Raw genomic sequence first — 16,184 nt, forward strand, 5'->3', positions numbered from 1 at the left:
TGATTGCGTTGCAACCAACCAACTTAATAAAATTATCATAATATAATAACATTATGTCACAACGACTGTATTTTAATAATGTTTGTTTCATTCTTTTAAACTTAGAAGATTCATATATTTTTTCATACCTACCGTATTTTCTAGATACAGCGATTTTTAAGGCGAAATATTGTGTTTTATTTATTTTACTGAATTTAAAAATATAGCAATTATTTAATTAATAAATAATTATCCATTTAAAATACAATTTGAATTTATATTAGTAACAAGCTGATAGGTTACTAATAAAACTGATATAGTTTTCTCTAAGATTGTTTTAATTTTAAATGTACCGTCAGTACCTACATGTCAAAGTGTAATAAAATGTATAGGAATATGAAATGTTATGTACATATAAGATTTTTTTCCAGGTTCACGTTGTATCTCGCAAATAGCAGAGTAGCCAGAGGGAACCTATTATTACCCTAATCCCCACTTTCCGTGTTATGGAGGCACTGTAAGTTGCAAAGCAAGAAAATGCAAATATGAAATATTTCATTTTCTCGAGTGTGAATCGAACCCACAACTACCTACTTATTTTAATATTTAATACATACCAACTTCTCTAAAAGTCGCCAACTGTTGCCAGCAGGTGATCAAGCTGCATGAGCCCGAGACGCCGTGGCACTTGCACGTCACACGGGACTTCTTAATGACCGCCTATTATGAAAACATTTAACGATTACGAGGGACTGAGGTGGCACTCGTGCCGTAATGAAACTGTATCTGACTGTATACGTGATGGTTGTTGGTTCGATTCGCACTCGAGGGATTGTATAATTTTTAAGTGCGGCGTTGAGTTTCGCCACATTCGACATGCGGGTTCTTAAATTGAAAGCGGAGAACGCAGTGTCTTAGGTATCTGCCTACCCTGCTATATGCAGGATAAATTGTGAAGCTAATTAATTTTAATTATAGACGACAATTAAATATGCTGTCAAATCTGAAACTAAATATTGCATTTCTTTGGATGGGAATCGAACCCAGAATTGGAATCACTGGAATTAGCAAACTTATTTAAAGTATAAAGAATATGTAGAATACATAGGGTTTATTCTGTATGTGGGACATAATATCTTTATATATGAAAAACAAAATAAAATGAAATGTAATATACGGATCGTTAAATTATATTTAACTCTGAGATATTACGAAGAATCCCGTTTCAATAACACGCACCCGTCTCCCAGCTTCGTTATTATGCCTATTCATAAGCTGCCTCCCCTGCTCGCGACTCCCGCGCTTCACTTTTCTTTCTCGTTCACGTATATCCACGAAACCTTCTGTGAATCTGTTTAGAAAGACAATATGAATGATTAAAAATAATAATAAATATTGATACAATTGTTTGTTTTTATAGCGCTAAATTTGCAGATGATCCAGAAATGAAATATACTTTTATTTTAGTACTAGCGGCCCGCTCGCGGTTTCACCCGCGTGAAATATGTTATTATTAATTTCTGTCTCCATGACTACGTCCTAGTGACGTTATGCAAAATTTGAGATTCCTAGCATTTGTAGTAACGAAGTTTCATACAAACTTTCGACCCCAAAAACAACCCCTTAGAAGTCGAATATTGTAAATTCCCGTCTTAGCGTGCATCTACGTCCTATAAATAACTCCTATGCAAAATTTCAAATTCCTTGCACATGTAGTTTCTGAGATTTCGTGATGAGTGAGTGACCTTTCGATTTTATATCTATACTAATATAATAAAGCGGAAGAGTTTGTTTGTTTGTTTGTTTGAACGCTAAGATCTCTGGATCTACTGGATCGATTTACATTGTTTTTGTTTTGTATGAAAGCTGCATTCTTCAGAAGTGCTATAGGCTATATAACATTACATTACACATATGTACTAATAAATTAAAATACTTTCTAATTTGACATGCAATTTATTCTGCCATGTTAATAACAACCGTCGTCGCTACGCGACCGCGTTCGTTACCGCGTCATTTTGATATTCATCCTTATGAAAATAAATATAATAGTCACTTTTAGCATTTCATCTAGATTGAAATTATATTTCTATAGAAATTATATTCTTATATTTCAAGCAGGCGTAGCCGCGTCCGGGTCCGCTAGTATATAGATAAAGCTTAAAATATTTTTACATTTTATAACATTTTATTAACATTTTATAACATAAAAGTTCCTATAAAGAGAGGAGTCTAATAGGGATTACAAATAAACTATACTATCGCTTAGTTCACTCAAATTCAAACTTTTCTCATACTTTTATGTTACTCCTGGTACTTTACTTACGGAAAAGTTAGGAGAAATTAGAAAGAGATACACATATATACCATTTCGACAAAAGTGAGTGAAATAGAAATAGTTTTCACATTTTCATTTTGGCTACGCCCACTGCTACGAAAGCTCTACGAGATATCGATTTGTAGCATTATTTAAGAGTCTTCAAAATGCGACTTTATACTTAACGTGATAGGAGTCAGTTTTTTATAAATTTAACATTATTATTTCTAGAAAACTTTTAATATGCCTGTAAAATATTTATTTATTAAGTGATTATAAAAATCTATAAAAAACTTCAAATAGTTTCGTATAATAAAAAAAATATTTTTATTACTTTACTCATAAAAATCGTACACAGACTTAAAGCTCACTTTCTATCCGCACACAAAAGTACGGGGGAGGGTCCGCCATAAGGGTATATCGGATTAAATACCCTCATCGTTTTATGCTGCCCTGGTAGATGATAACGGATTTAAGCGTGTTTAACACGGTTCAACCGGGCTTATCCGGGTTTAGTACATTTCTGTATATCCGGCTTTTACTTTCAGTTAGCGCCGGTAGCGCCGAGTTTGTTCTGATACAATTATGAATGTGTTCTTTTGGATACGCTATATTTAACGTAACTGTTATCTTAGCAATATTTATTTCTTTTGCTTAATCGGAGAGAGAGAGAGAGAGAGAGAGAGACAGAACGTGTAGTAAACATTGAGTATCTGTAATAATAAGAATATTTCAACGGGTGTAAAGAATATTTTATATTTATGAAAGAGAATTTAGTGTCAAGACACTCGTCTAGGGACCCACTCCTGGTTTCGTCCGCTTGTACTACATTATTATTTATTTACTAATCTGAGTTACTTTCATGTTTTAATAATATTATCATTTTAAACATAACACCTATATATTAAAAACTAAAGTTTAAGCTAATATTTAGTCGTACAATGTTGATATAACTTTTTATTTATGTTCTTATTTAAATAAAATACACACTAAAACATAACAGATAGTTTGCCAATAAACAGTAATAACAACTGCATTTAAATTGTTTAAGCCGTTTCTGAGATAAGCGTGTATAAACGCACAGAGAAGAGATATTTGTGACCAAAAGTTTCAATTTAAAATATTGACTAAATTACACATGTATTAAAAATAATATTTTTTGAAATCATTAAAACTATTTTATTCATATACATATTAAATTCATTCATATATTTAAAATAATTGCTTTGAGTACAAAAAGAGAATATATCGAGAATATTTAACACAAAAGCTTTTCACCATTTCCCAAATTCCAATATACCTCCTACAAACCTATGCTAGCCTGGCAACAAAAATGCTCAAATGCGGGAAAATCTTCTTTATGAAGTAAAAAAAGGTTTTCCACAGGATTCCAAACATTCTTTGGACCTCTTCCCGTTTATGATATCCGTGTAAAGAAAATTCAAACGGCCGAAATATCGGGAAAACGCTTTTTAAAAATGTTAAAAAGTATCAGACGCCCCCCTCCCCCCCTCTTCTTTAATAAAAAGCTTCTTCAGCTGATGATAAAGTGGCCTAACTAAGTCTATTATTATTATTTATTTATTACTATACTAAACCATTTTTACAATCATATACCATTTTTTTATTTATGACTTTCCTTTCGAAAATTAAAAATCTTAGTCAAGAAAGCTTCGTCGTTTTTAAAAGGAAACTAAAAGGACTCTTAATATTAATTAATAATAACGGTATAGAAATTTTTATGTAAGCAGACAGAATTACGGCTAAAACATATTTTGCTGTCAAATTATAAACAAAAATATTGACAAGTTTTTCATGCATTAGAAATTTTCAATTGCTTCATGTGAAGAGATGCCCTATTCATTTGCAAGTGGTGATATACATTTTTTTCATCTCTGACCAGACAGGAAAAACAGACTGTTACAAAGATTTCTTTTATTGGCCAGGACAGGAAATGTAAAGAATTATATATACACTATGAATTTAAGTATATTAAAAATATTGAAACCAAAAAAAATCAGAGCAATGTATGATTTAAAAAAAAATAAGCATAAATAGGATATTTCGATAAAAATGTAATAACAGAGTTAGATCATTTTTCTACGACTTCAAAACAGCCCTTGTTCGCACACACACGTATAAATGAATATATTACACACATATATTTAAATGTACGTTTTATTCAATACTAGTAGAACTACAACCGTCTTATGAACCTCTGGTATTTTCAAGCAAAAATTTTCTCAAAGCAGCATTTTGCGATGTATCAAGAGCGAGGCCGAGCGTGTCCACACTCTGAAAGCTCATGGCGTACTGAAATTTAAATTCGAATTTCAAACTTTGTTCGCAGTTTTACGGTGTTTTTTTTCTGTTTATTGTCACATTTAAGTAATGACTGATTCTTAAAAAGCCTTTTTTGTAATATAATTGTAATTTTTAATCAACGACGCAAAAAGCATTTTCATATTAATTATGGTGTTGAATATGAAAATGCGTGTTGAATATGAGAGTGACGTCGATGACTGTGTGTAGCAGACACAGAGTTACAGCTCTCAAGCGGTTAGACCGATTTCGATGAGATTTTTTTAAGGAACCAGAAGATCACGTGTGTCTATAGGTCTTAGCACAAATATAATATTTATGCTAAGACCTATAGACACACGTGATCTTCCTATTATATTTCTAATTTCTTTTTACAAAATATCCTCATTTAATAATTTTAAAAAATTGCGCAACATAGTTTAGCTTAGCCCCACCCACCGTACACAGCATGTGGTGGATCCTAATATTTAAAAATATTCGAGATTCTGAAATTCTTTGTAAAGTTTAATTTACACTAATAAAGATAGATAATAAAAATAAAAACAAAAGCTTGAAACACTGCGATGAAACTATAAAATACGAGTACAGCGCCAATCTAATACCGATAAAGTTTTCAATTTTCTGGCTTTTCTAACGATCAGGAGGCGGGGCCTATAAATGTCTGGTTATATTGAATCTTCCTAGCGTTTCATAGTCTCCTGGTACTACAACCTCAAACGCGTGGTGACGTTGCCATGATTGTCTACGTAGCATCCCCCGTAGCAATTAGACGTAAAACGTAGAACACTACATTTCGCTTGATAGGACCCTTTATATTAAAATCGCTCTTACCCTTTAAGAGTTAAGGTAGAAATTTGTGTATAAAGTATATATTTTATATAAGAATTCTTAACCATCTTAACGTTTTTGGTTCCCTAGTATTACAGATAGAAAATATGCAGAAAATTTCATGGTTTTCCGTAAACGGTGGTCATTAAAAAAGTTTTTATTGCCGTTTTTGGATAATTTCTTATTTACTTTTTACATTTAGGGTTGAGCCATATCGACATTTTATATTTATCTTTTTTATAAGCATGATATTTGTCTTATCTTTTACATTGTAATATATTATCATTTTTTACATGCTAATTGTAATATTATTTTATTTTAGTATTTAGTATACTCGTAAGTAAGTTACTGTTAAGAAAAAAAAATGTACTTCCCAATACTTATTTACTGTCGAAAGCGCCTTATTTGCACCTCTCGGGTAGAGAATTTCGTATTTTCGGAATTCGGCGGAAAGTAGGGAACGGAGTATCTTAACACTAGGTTGCCTCTGCCTACACTGCTGCATGCGGGGAATACAACGAGAAAGTGATATATGATATACAGGAAATACAAAATATTTTTTCATAAAACATTCATGTGTTTATTCAAAAATGTTCATACATAATTAGATTCAATTATTTTCATTAAGATTTTTTTTTCTTATTGTGATTATTTATTAATAACTTACAAGCGGTGTAATCATGTGTACAAAGTAAATAAAAAAATACGATTTAAAAAAACTAACAACACGCAGTTTTTAACAGATTTTTTTAATTTTTTTAGAGATTTTTAAATGTACAGCACAAACTTGATATGTTTACAAGAAGGCAGTCTAAGATTTCATCAGCCACCTTCCAATTCTATCATCAGACCAGCTGGATGCTACAGCGAGTAGATGGTAAAACGAGTTAAAACAAATAAAGTGTATTAAGAATTAATAATACAAAAACCACAATATCAACTTAACCCAGCCCTTATACTGAAAACTCTTACAAAGCTTTGTAGTCCTAGTACCAAACCTGTCTTAAACCATGGCCTGACACTTGTGAAACGATTTTGACAGCTGATTATCATTATCGTTATACCTGAAGGTATTATATTTATTTCATTACTTTAAATGAAAGTTATTAATGAAAAAAAATATCGCATGTGTTTTTTAAATAGTATTTTAATTAAATGTTTATTATTATAAAAATAAATTTGCGAAATAAATGAATAATTCACAAAAGAGTTTCCAATATTTGTAATAATTGTTACCACAGATTATTAATAAAAATTAAAAAGTAACAGAACTACCTTTAAGTCAATTTTCCACCGTAAAGCTAACAGGTGCATTTTTCACCTGTCTTACATCTCACCTAGGGTACTAGGGTATAAGGATTTGATAGGATATCATTATATCTCTCACCTTTGAACTGAAACAGGTTACCTTTGCACAACTACATTTTAAAATGACACACACAATGATATACTTTACATTAGAGGGCGACAGATATAGAACTTTATTTTCCATCTCACTCTTTTATAAAGTAACAAGTTAACTACTAAAACCTGTGGATAACGCAATACTACGAAAATACACGCACACATTACAAACATTTGCATTAGAAAGGGACAGATATATAGGAATTATCAATACTTCTCGCTCTGACATAGAAGAAAAGTTAAAGTGAGAAGAGGAAAAATTAAGCTCCTCCCATTTTCACACACACTCATAGGTAACTTAGTTAAGGCTTTATGGCACACAAATACCCAAGAATTGTGAAAATCCTGCAGGTGTAATATACCTTCTATGTAATGTTGGTGTCCTGGTACACAGGTACGAGGTGTGGCAGGTGGTTCTACCTGTGCAAGTTGTTTACTTTTTAAGTAAACTAGTGGACAACGCAACTAAGCTGGTAAATTAATTAATATGTTAAAATATTTTTTAAGTGTTATTTTTTTAACGATAATATTAATAATTAATTAACTTTATTCTTTTGTATAATAAACGTATATATATATATCAATTATTAATTTATATTTATTTATTATATCTTAATTATTAAATCGTGTGTAGAATTTTAAAGTTAATTTAAAAAAAATATATAATATTTGTACTGATTGATGTAAGAACGTAGTTTATTTGTCAAAAAAAAATAAAGTTAATTAATAAACAAAAATAATGATTATGAAAAATTCAAATAATAATCAAAATTTTAAAAATCCAAATTTCAGGGAAAAATAAGATGATAAATCCATTCTTCACTACTAACACAAAAGTACCAGGCAAGCATATAAAAATTTTCATTCACCGTATGGACTTAAATCCAATAATAATATTGTATCAGGGCTACATAAAAAGAAAGAAGCTTTATGCCTGCGCTGTAAATTCTATTCTAGAATTGATGTAGAAGTCTAGTTGAAACATAGTTGTAGGTACAAGGGTAGCATAAACCGTTGAAGATGTTTATAGTTTGCTCTAGTAGAAAGGAATTTTTATCTAGGTACTAGGAAAAAACCTGTGTGTTACAGTTCAGACATATTAGAATAACTAAAACGTGGCTATTGCGGCTCGTTGTAAACACGGTTGTTGTGGGTTCGATGTTCACTCAGGGGATTGTTTGGCTTAAATTATTTCCATTTTAGTAGACACGTGGAGCTTGGTATTGAGTTCCGTCACTCAATACGGATATTTGTAAAAATTTTGAGAAATTCATATTTTGTACATAGATAGTTAATATTTTGTTTAGAAACTAATGTATTTAGAATCCCTCTATTAGTATTATAAGTACCTCTAATAAATACCTTTTTATTCTCCACTTTTAACATTTTCTTTAATAACCATTAAAGAACCACATTCCACTTACTTGTAACCGTACTCTAAGTTATCACCACAACCGCCCCAGACCCATTCATTATGTAAGTGCTTGGGTCTAGAAGCGCGACTGCAACCACAAGACGACAGCCTCCCATCGCGACACGCCCGGGATATGGCCAGGGACACCCCCGCGGCTGTTATAGCGTGTGTGAAGGCTGTTTCACGAGAAGCTGAAAGAAATAGAATAAAGTGCTTTCTTTATAACAGAGTAGACGAGGAACCTGTGAACCTAGTATTACATTCCGTACCCATTTGTTTTCATTTTGGTTTTTCATCTCTTGGACTCCTTAGACATTGGTCTTAAAGTCCTTTCACTTCAAAAATCTTGCAGCCTGTAAACGATTTTACCGAGATGTCCGACCTAGTTCTAATGTAAAAAGGACAAAATGAAAAAACGCATTTTTAAGGATTCTTTTCACTTTAACCACGATCTTTTGCTGTGCGTGTCTCGGTCTGTCAACTTGTTGACAGGAGCAGTGACATACTAACTCGTACTGATACGTAGCTACGAGTAAAGTTAGGATTGTTTATATTGTTTAAAAACTGCTACAGCGAGGCATAAGCTGAGCTTTGAATTTGTGTGAGTGCCCGACAAAAACCTTTAAATTACAATTTATCATACGATAAGTTATGAATAAAATAAATATATCAATTATTTTAATGCAGATATTAATTTAAAAAAATAAAAATAAAAAATAAATTCCGTATTTCTATAAAATGAATTTTAATTAAATGCTAAGTGACTTCTCAGAGTGCGAATAAGCCTGGTGCTTTTTGTGATTCTTATTTAACTTGACTGATAAATAAAAAAAATGGCTGTAACATCTAATATTTTCAATATTTATTTTGTATCAAAATTACACATACATTTTACTTGACCTAGCACTACACAACCCGCGTAAATCAATAGCAAAAATACATAATAAAATAGAAATATAAAATAAAATCCTTTTGTTAAAAATCTCTTTTGCTGAACCAAAATAAAAATAAACTTGCAAAAACAAGAGCAACAAGAGCGAGAGGCACGCCATAAATCAGTTGACGTCGACTGGTGCTCTCGACGTTGCTTAGTGAAGATTTAGAGCTTTTCAGTTAAACTTTCTAGTTGTGTAAAAACTTTGACATTCTAAAAAAAGGAATGTATACATTTTTTGGTATGTTTAAAAAATTTTACTCATTAAGTAAATAATTTTTCTATATATAACTGGACTTAGAAAATTACATTTTAGCATGTAGATACGGGTGGAGGGTGTAGAAGAGCATATAAAGATTCCTCGAAATACCTACGGGAACGGAAAACTCTTGGATTATACTCTGTTTGGTCTTCAAGTCTACGCAAACAGCTGGAATTGGTTATATTTTTTGCACCTCTTATATAACACTAGCCAACCTGGGCGGCTTCGCCCGCTTGAACTTTAAGAATATTTATTAAATATAGTTATGAAAATATTTTCAGTTTATTATGTTTATTATTACTGTTACCAGGCCACGAAAGTAATTGGAATAAATACCCACAACTAGATAGTAATTCTCACTATTCCATTTAATATCTTATTACGTAGTAACAAAAACGAATCAAATACACTTAAGCAATATAAAAGAATAATAAAATGGTCTCCTATTATATAATAAACTGTTTTTACGATATTTTTACTGGACACACAATGTGAACGAATGCCTTCGCCTCCGATTACGCAAATTTATGGTCATTTTATCTTGATAAGCGACGTTTGGATGATTTTTCCATATCTTCTCAAAGTATTAGAACTATAGTATTAGAATTTTATTTTAATTATCTATTGTTAGTACTTCATAGTAGTTCACAGTTACAAATTGGTTGATTGTGGTGAATTTGGATTCGATTCCCGGTCCGTGGAATGTTCTTGTAATATTTTTGCTTTATGTGAGAAAACATGTGAATTATATTCAAGTAAATTTTCAGTTTATGTTAGTTACGACAACTTAGTGCACTTATTTATGACGTATTTGTAATAAGTATTTGTGATAATTGTATTTGTAATAAGCATTTGCAATTTGCAATAAGCAATAATTGCAATTGTATTTGTATTCATTTTTCGTACTTAGGCGAGTAATTTGAGCTAATATTTTTGATTCTAGGCCAAATATATTAAAAAAAACTGGAAAAATGACTGAGAAAAGAAAAAGTACATTTTTTATTAAAATAACCCAATTACTTTAAACTCTTATGGGTACAGTCCGGTCGATGAGTTCTGGTCGCCCTGAAGTTAACTGTTCAAATTTTTCTTACTTAAATTATTGTTGATGATTGTGGATTCCTTCCGATCGTTCAATGCGCAAAAGAACTATCTTCAAGGCGGCTTCAAGAAAATAGAAAAAATAAATTTATCTTATAAAATTCCTTACCAATCAACGTCAAAGGCCCAAAAACAGTTTCATCCGGTGTAACAGTACAGTTCCACCTTCTGTCCTTGAATTGGTACTGGCATTCGTTTATCCCCTGCTTCACTCCATCTCCTACAGCTGGCATGTGGTCTTTATGCCGCCTGCACACTCTACGCTGTCCGGGAGTCAAACCTCGTAGCTTCGAACACATTCGAGACTTATCTGAGAATAACTCGGATTGATTTGTCCATTGTTCGAATTCTAGGAGACCCATGTTGCTGTAACAAAGGAAGAAGAGAAATGTATAAAATTAGGTATTGTAAAATCTTATAATTAATCTTTGCTATTATTTAATATTATTAAGAAAAAGTAGTTAATGGAATAAGTAATTATAATCAATTTTGATATGGTGTTTTTGTTCTTTATAAATGTTTAAAGAGGATTTCTAATGGTTTTAAAGAATGTACTCTATTATAAGTACCTACAGATTACATGTAATTCTGATACTATCATCACAGATAAATCAAAGTAGATTGATTACTTTAATATAATGAAAAACGAAAAAGTTTTTTATCTAACATATTTAGTGTAGTGAAATATAAGCCGTGACATAAGTCGTGAGTTGGGACAAAGTAACTCATTAAGGAAAGATAACATCTAGTTGTTGTGAGATATTTCAAATACATAGGACGGTGGTCATCTAATAGAGTAATCTTGATATATTGCGTTTATAACAGATACGTTTATTTTACTATACTACCATTATAATGAAATGATTGTTTGGTTGAACGCTATAATCTCAATAACTACTAATTTTTGCGTTGGATAGTCCATTTATATAGAAAGGCCATATGTCAGAAGTAACTTAAATGATTCCATTTGATGGAAACGATCCGGTCGAGTCTGCCCATGCGTGTTGCCATTGCTGGCGACGTGACTACCCCACTCTCTTACGACACTAACAGTACCAGGGTGTTCCTATTCTAAGCCACATACAGCTAAAAATATGATGTTGCAAGATTAAAATAACTTACAACTAATGTTAATATAACAAAGTTGTATTCCAATTATAAAAAAATATCATTAATTCACAAGCTCCTAAGAATCCCAAAACAAACAAAACATAATGTGATATCTTTTAAAATATTTTCCAAGCCAACAGATAGCCGGCGTCGTGTTATCAAAAGAACTTAATTATATGACATCAGCCGGACGATACTGCTTTATAAATTATGCACGATGCGAGGGAACCTAATAGGACGCATCTATGCAAGAAACGGCTTACTGATTAAGTAAGTCACTTTTACTTTATTAATTATTTTAATTAAATAATGGAGGAAATATTAGCCGTGTCGCAGTGGTGCAAGGTCTGAATGTTAGCACAATGGTTGTGGATTCGATTTCTACTTGTGGGAATGAATTACTTTAATTTTGCTTAGTGAAAACAAAATGCAAATCTGCATCCTGCATATAGCAGAGTAGAAAAAGGTAACCAAGTTTTTTTGTTAGTCACTCCATTCCTCATTTTCTGGCCTATTTTCGAGGCGTCGCGAGATGAATGGCGGGCTTCAACGCCGCATTTTGTTTTGTTACTAGAGACAGAGAATTAAATAAATTTGTTACTTCGAGTGGGAATCGAACCCACTACCGTCGTGATTACAGTCAGACGATATACGGCTCTGAACGAGGCGAACAATGAGCGATGATGATATTAATAAATATGAAGTATCTTTGCACTGGGATTCTAAATGTTAAAAGTTTTAATTATACTAGAATTGTTCAGATAACCTCTCTGAGCTATAAGAACATAAATTAATTACCTGCTGTTATATTAGTCAAGCAATTTAGTATGACAGGCATTACGAACTTGCACATAATTTCTTCGAGTGGTAATAGAAACCACAAACTTCGTATTTGCATTCGTAATTATATTAAATTGATTTTTTTATATTAAAACCTCCCGTTTTCAAATTCTACAATAAATATACAAGGAAACAATAAGTTCATTCAAAATAAACACTTTACACGCGTTATCAAAATTTCTGTGTAATATTTATATTGATATGTTGAGAAATAATAGCGAGAAATTATTTGATAACGTTTCTAGGTTAATAAGAAAATAAATTACGCTCCGGTCTTCAGCAGTCAACTAATATGAAACGTCGTTAGCATTGGAAAAACAATTTTCTTTTTGTTTCTTTTAGTTAATTGTCTGTAGGTTTTTGTTTTTGATATTTCTAGAATAATAATTTTGAGATATTCTGTTGAAATGAGTTATTATTAATCTTACTAGTTATGATTGATGAGAGACCAGTCGTGGCGCAGGGGCAGAAGTGTGTAATTATAAATGCTACTGGTAGTGGGTTCGATCTCCACTCGAGGAAATGTACGGAGGGGTTGAAAAAAAGTTATGGTTGCTTTAATTCTGTAAAAATCCAATGTCTTCGACTCACTAACAAGTGTATTAGTCCTTAATTATGAGTAGTACCTATAACATTATATATATAGTGTATAATCTAGTTTTATTCTGATATATATTAGATTATATTTGTATTTACTACTATAAAGAATTTATAGGATTTTAACAAGGTCTGTGTGTCTGTTAACAAAGATGGCTTCTTAAGAGAAATCTTTGTTAAAGACAGTCAGCCAGTGAAAATGAATAACAACGAAGCGGGAGGAGAGTGATAAAAAAAATAACAACAGAGAAACACTATATCCAAATAGATAAAATACAATTTTATTAAAAAATACATATTATAAAAAAAAAACATTGTGTGCAAAAATACATTTTATAATATAAGAGCTATCTTAAAAATTGAAAAACAAAAGTTATAAAAACAATTAGGTACAAATATTTACCCAATAATAATTACAAATAAAAAAATAACTGATATTTAATATTTTCCATATATGGTAACAGTGGAATTGTATGCAATACGTAGTAGACCACGACTTCTCATCTCAATCTTCACAAATTTCTGACCGACACCTCCCTCCACGATGTAGGGGTTGCCGCCGGTACCATCTTTCCTATTGTCCTTAACGAAAATGGCCGTAATGGTAGCGTTTTCATCACTTTTATGTTTTGGATATATTATGTACTTACTTGACTTCAACGGAATAACTTGTTTTGGAACTACAGTCTCGTGATATAATATAACGTCATTAGGACCTACTTTGCCAACTGCTAGATCGCTGGCGCTGAGTGTAACAACACTCAGGCAAAGGAAGAATAATACTGGTAGTACACGCATTTTACTAGTTCACTCCTTTCACATCAAAACACTAACGAAAATTGCATGTCTTGCATGTTTTCAGACCATTTATAAAGATATGACACTGTTTAATTATTCAAACTTCATGTTTAATATTTCAGATAAATATGGTAATTGTTTTTTATAGCATTATTTTTCCATCCATTCCATTCTGCTCGCTGATCCATTTTAACTTAGTTACCACTTTCAAATTTTGAATAACAATGGAATTGTCAACATAAATATGTATATGTTCATGTGATAACATCATATTATTTGTAATTCAAATATAAAATAAAATAAAATATACCTACTGTTCTAATCTACCCATATTACAGTTCCGAATGCTATTTTTAAAATAACATAAATATTTAGTACATTATTTTCAATTTACATTAATACCAGTTGTTGCCCGCAACTTCGTTCGCGTAGACTTTAGGACCCTCGCCACTACATTCCTGATCTGTGACCTTTGAACTCAAACGAAAAAAGGCATGAAATCTTTGCTAATGTACTAATTCTCTAAGTCTAAGTCTATCAACCACTTATGTAAAAGGTCGCGTGGCAGCATCTAGCTGAAATTAATATCAAACATTAGGTCTCCGGTTCCTCGGAGCGCAGGTAAAAAGGGTTTAAAAAAAAAACTTCCCTTGGATCTACAGTAAATTCATGTCATACAACATTTGTGCATATAACTTTATTATGTCAACTTTTATAATTTGTACTCCCCGTTGACCTACAATCCTGAAATTGGTACGGAACCTCTGGTGGGCGAGTATGACTCACACTTGACCAGTTTTTTTATATTAACACCGGCTATTATGCTTGAAAACTTTAGATACATTTTTTTTTTACTTATAGTTTAGCGGGACTATTCATGTTCTACATTAGGTGTTCTGCCTAGGCCGTAATAGCTCTACAACAAAAAATAATCATCCAAATCCGTCCAATCCAAAAATATTTGAGACAACAAATGAATAAAAATCATAGAGTTAATACTCTATTCGTATTAGAGTTTTTTATCACCCTAAATTATTTTTTTGCAAATATATTCAATGTAGGGAGAGATATAGGTTTATATTATTTTATTTTATACATAGATTATGAATCATATGGACTTAATCCAACGGACGGTGAAACTTAAGTTTATAATGACTTAATTTAATTATTCTTAATTTTAGAGTTAATTGTGCTAAAAATTATATCATCGTATAAACTTTTTTTTTACTTTTAAACTATTAATATAATGGTGAGATATTTCAAAATATGTTGCGCGAATAAGTAAGTAGAGCGTCAGATAATTGATAAAAACGTCATTTTTAAAGATAAAATTAGGTAATATTTATTGCAACCATAAAAATTATTTACTAATATTTTCATAATAAGTATTTTAATGGGTTACGTTAGACCACATCAAGCCTGGTGTAAAGCGTTGATGATGTCCAAGGTGACACAAGCTTGTCAAGAACTTATTCACTCTTAATTTGACGACCCACAAAGACACCTGCAATGACTTCAAAATGCAATGTTTCCTCATAATGACCTAAAAATTAAAGAGGAAGGAAGTGTCGCTCAGTCACTGCTTGTGTTTTCCACCATCTGACCATCTGACGTGATATTACTACAGAACATTAATACTCATTGCCATCTTGAAATTTATTGTTGAAATTCATTAAATTTTTGTAAACTGAGATACGTTTAAAATATTCATGAAAGTCATCCAAATTGAGATCAAAGAGATAAAATAAATCATATTTAAGTATGTATTTTAATTTTATCTGTACATACGTAAATCGTTTAATTAAGTAAAGTTTATTACTTTAAACGATGCGAGGTAGAACAAGTAACACTACAAAACTGATTTACATACACCTATTACAATAACACTAAAGACTAGATGTTAAGGAAACAAAAATAAGCTGTTATTTTTAATATACAGAGACATACTGTTCTATTTTAAATTAAAACGTTTTATGTGTAAAAAAAATATTTTACGTTAAAATAATACGAAATTATAATCTGTGATACATTTTATTATAGGGGGCTATTACCAATATTGCTTTCAACAAATATTTTTAATTTTTTCGTCTGTTTCTTTCTGTAATTTAGTTCCATTACTATTGTATTTTGGCAAACTTCTCTTAATGTTTAGTGTTTATTTTATTTCAATCGGTTTAATAAATAAAAAAGTTTTATCAATATAAAGTATTTGGCTCGAATTATTGCTGTAAAATAAAACTGCTTAATTAAATTGGCTGATAATTTAGTTCTTAATGTC

The 16,184-nt window shown here is 31.2% G+C and overlaps 1 protein-coding gene across 2 annotated transcripts in view; it reads right to left on the bottom strand.

Moving 5' to 3' along the window:
• LOC146535129 (protein Wnt-5b-like) overlaps nt 1-16,184 on the bottom strand; it is a 48,359-nt gene that overhangs the window by 4,034 nt on the left and 28,141 nt on the right. For both annotated transcript variants that reach the window (XM_085191871.1, XM_085191870.1), the window contains 4 exons: nt 10,671-10,927; nt 8,275-8,455; nt 1,219-1,330; nt 597-699 (listed from right to left, as the gene is read on the bottom strand). In XM_085191871.1, coding sequence (XP_085047997.1) covers nt 597-699; nt 1,219-1,330; nt 8,275-8,455; nt 10,671-10,927 — 653 coding nt within the window. The remainder of the gene's footprint in view (nt 1-596; nt 700-1,218; nt 1,331-8,274; nt 8,456-10,670; nt 10,928-16,184) is intronic.

This window comes from Heliconius melpomene, chromosome 10, assembly GCF_056956725.1.
Source record: "Heliconius melpomene rosina isolate 202511_hmr_F chromosome 10, ASM5695672v1, whole genome shotgun sequence".
Taxonomy (NCBI): Eukaryota; Metazoa; Arthropoda; class Insecta; order Lepidoptera; family Nymphalidae; genus Heliconius; species Heliconius melpomene.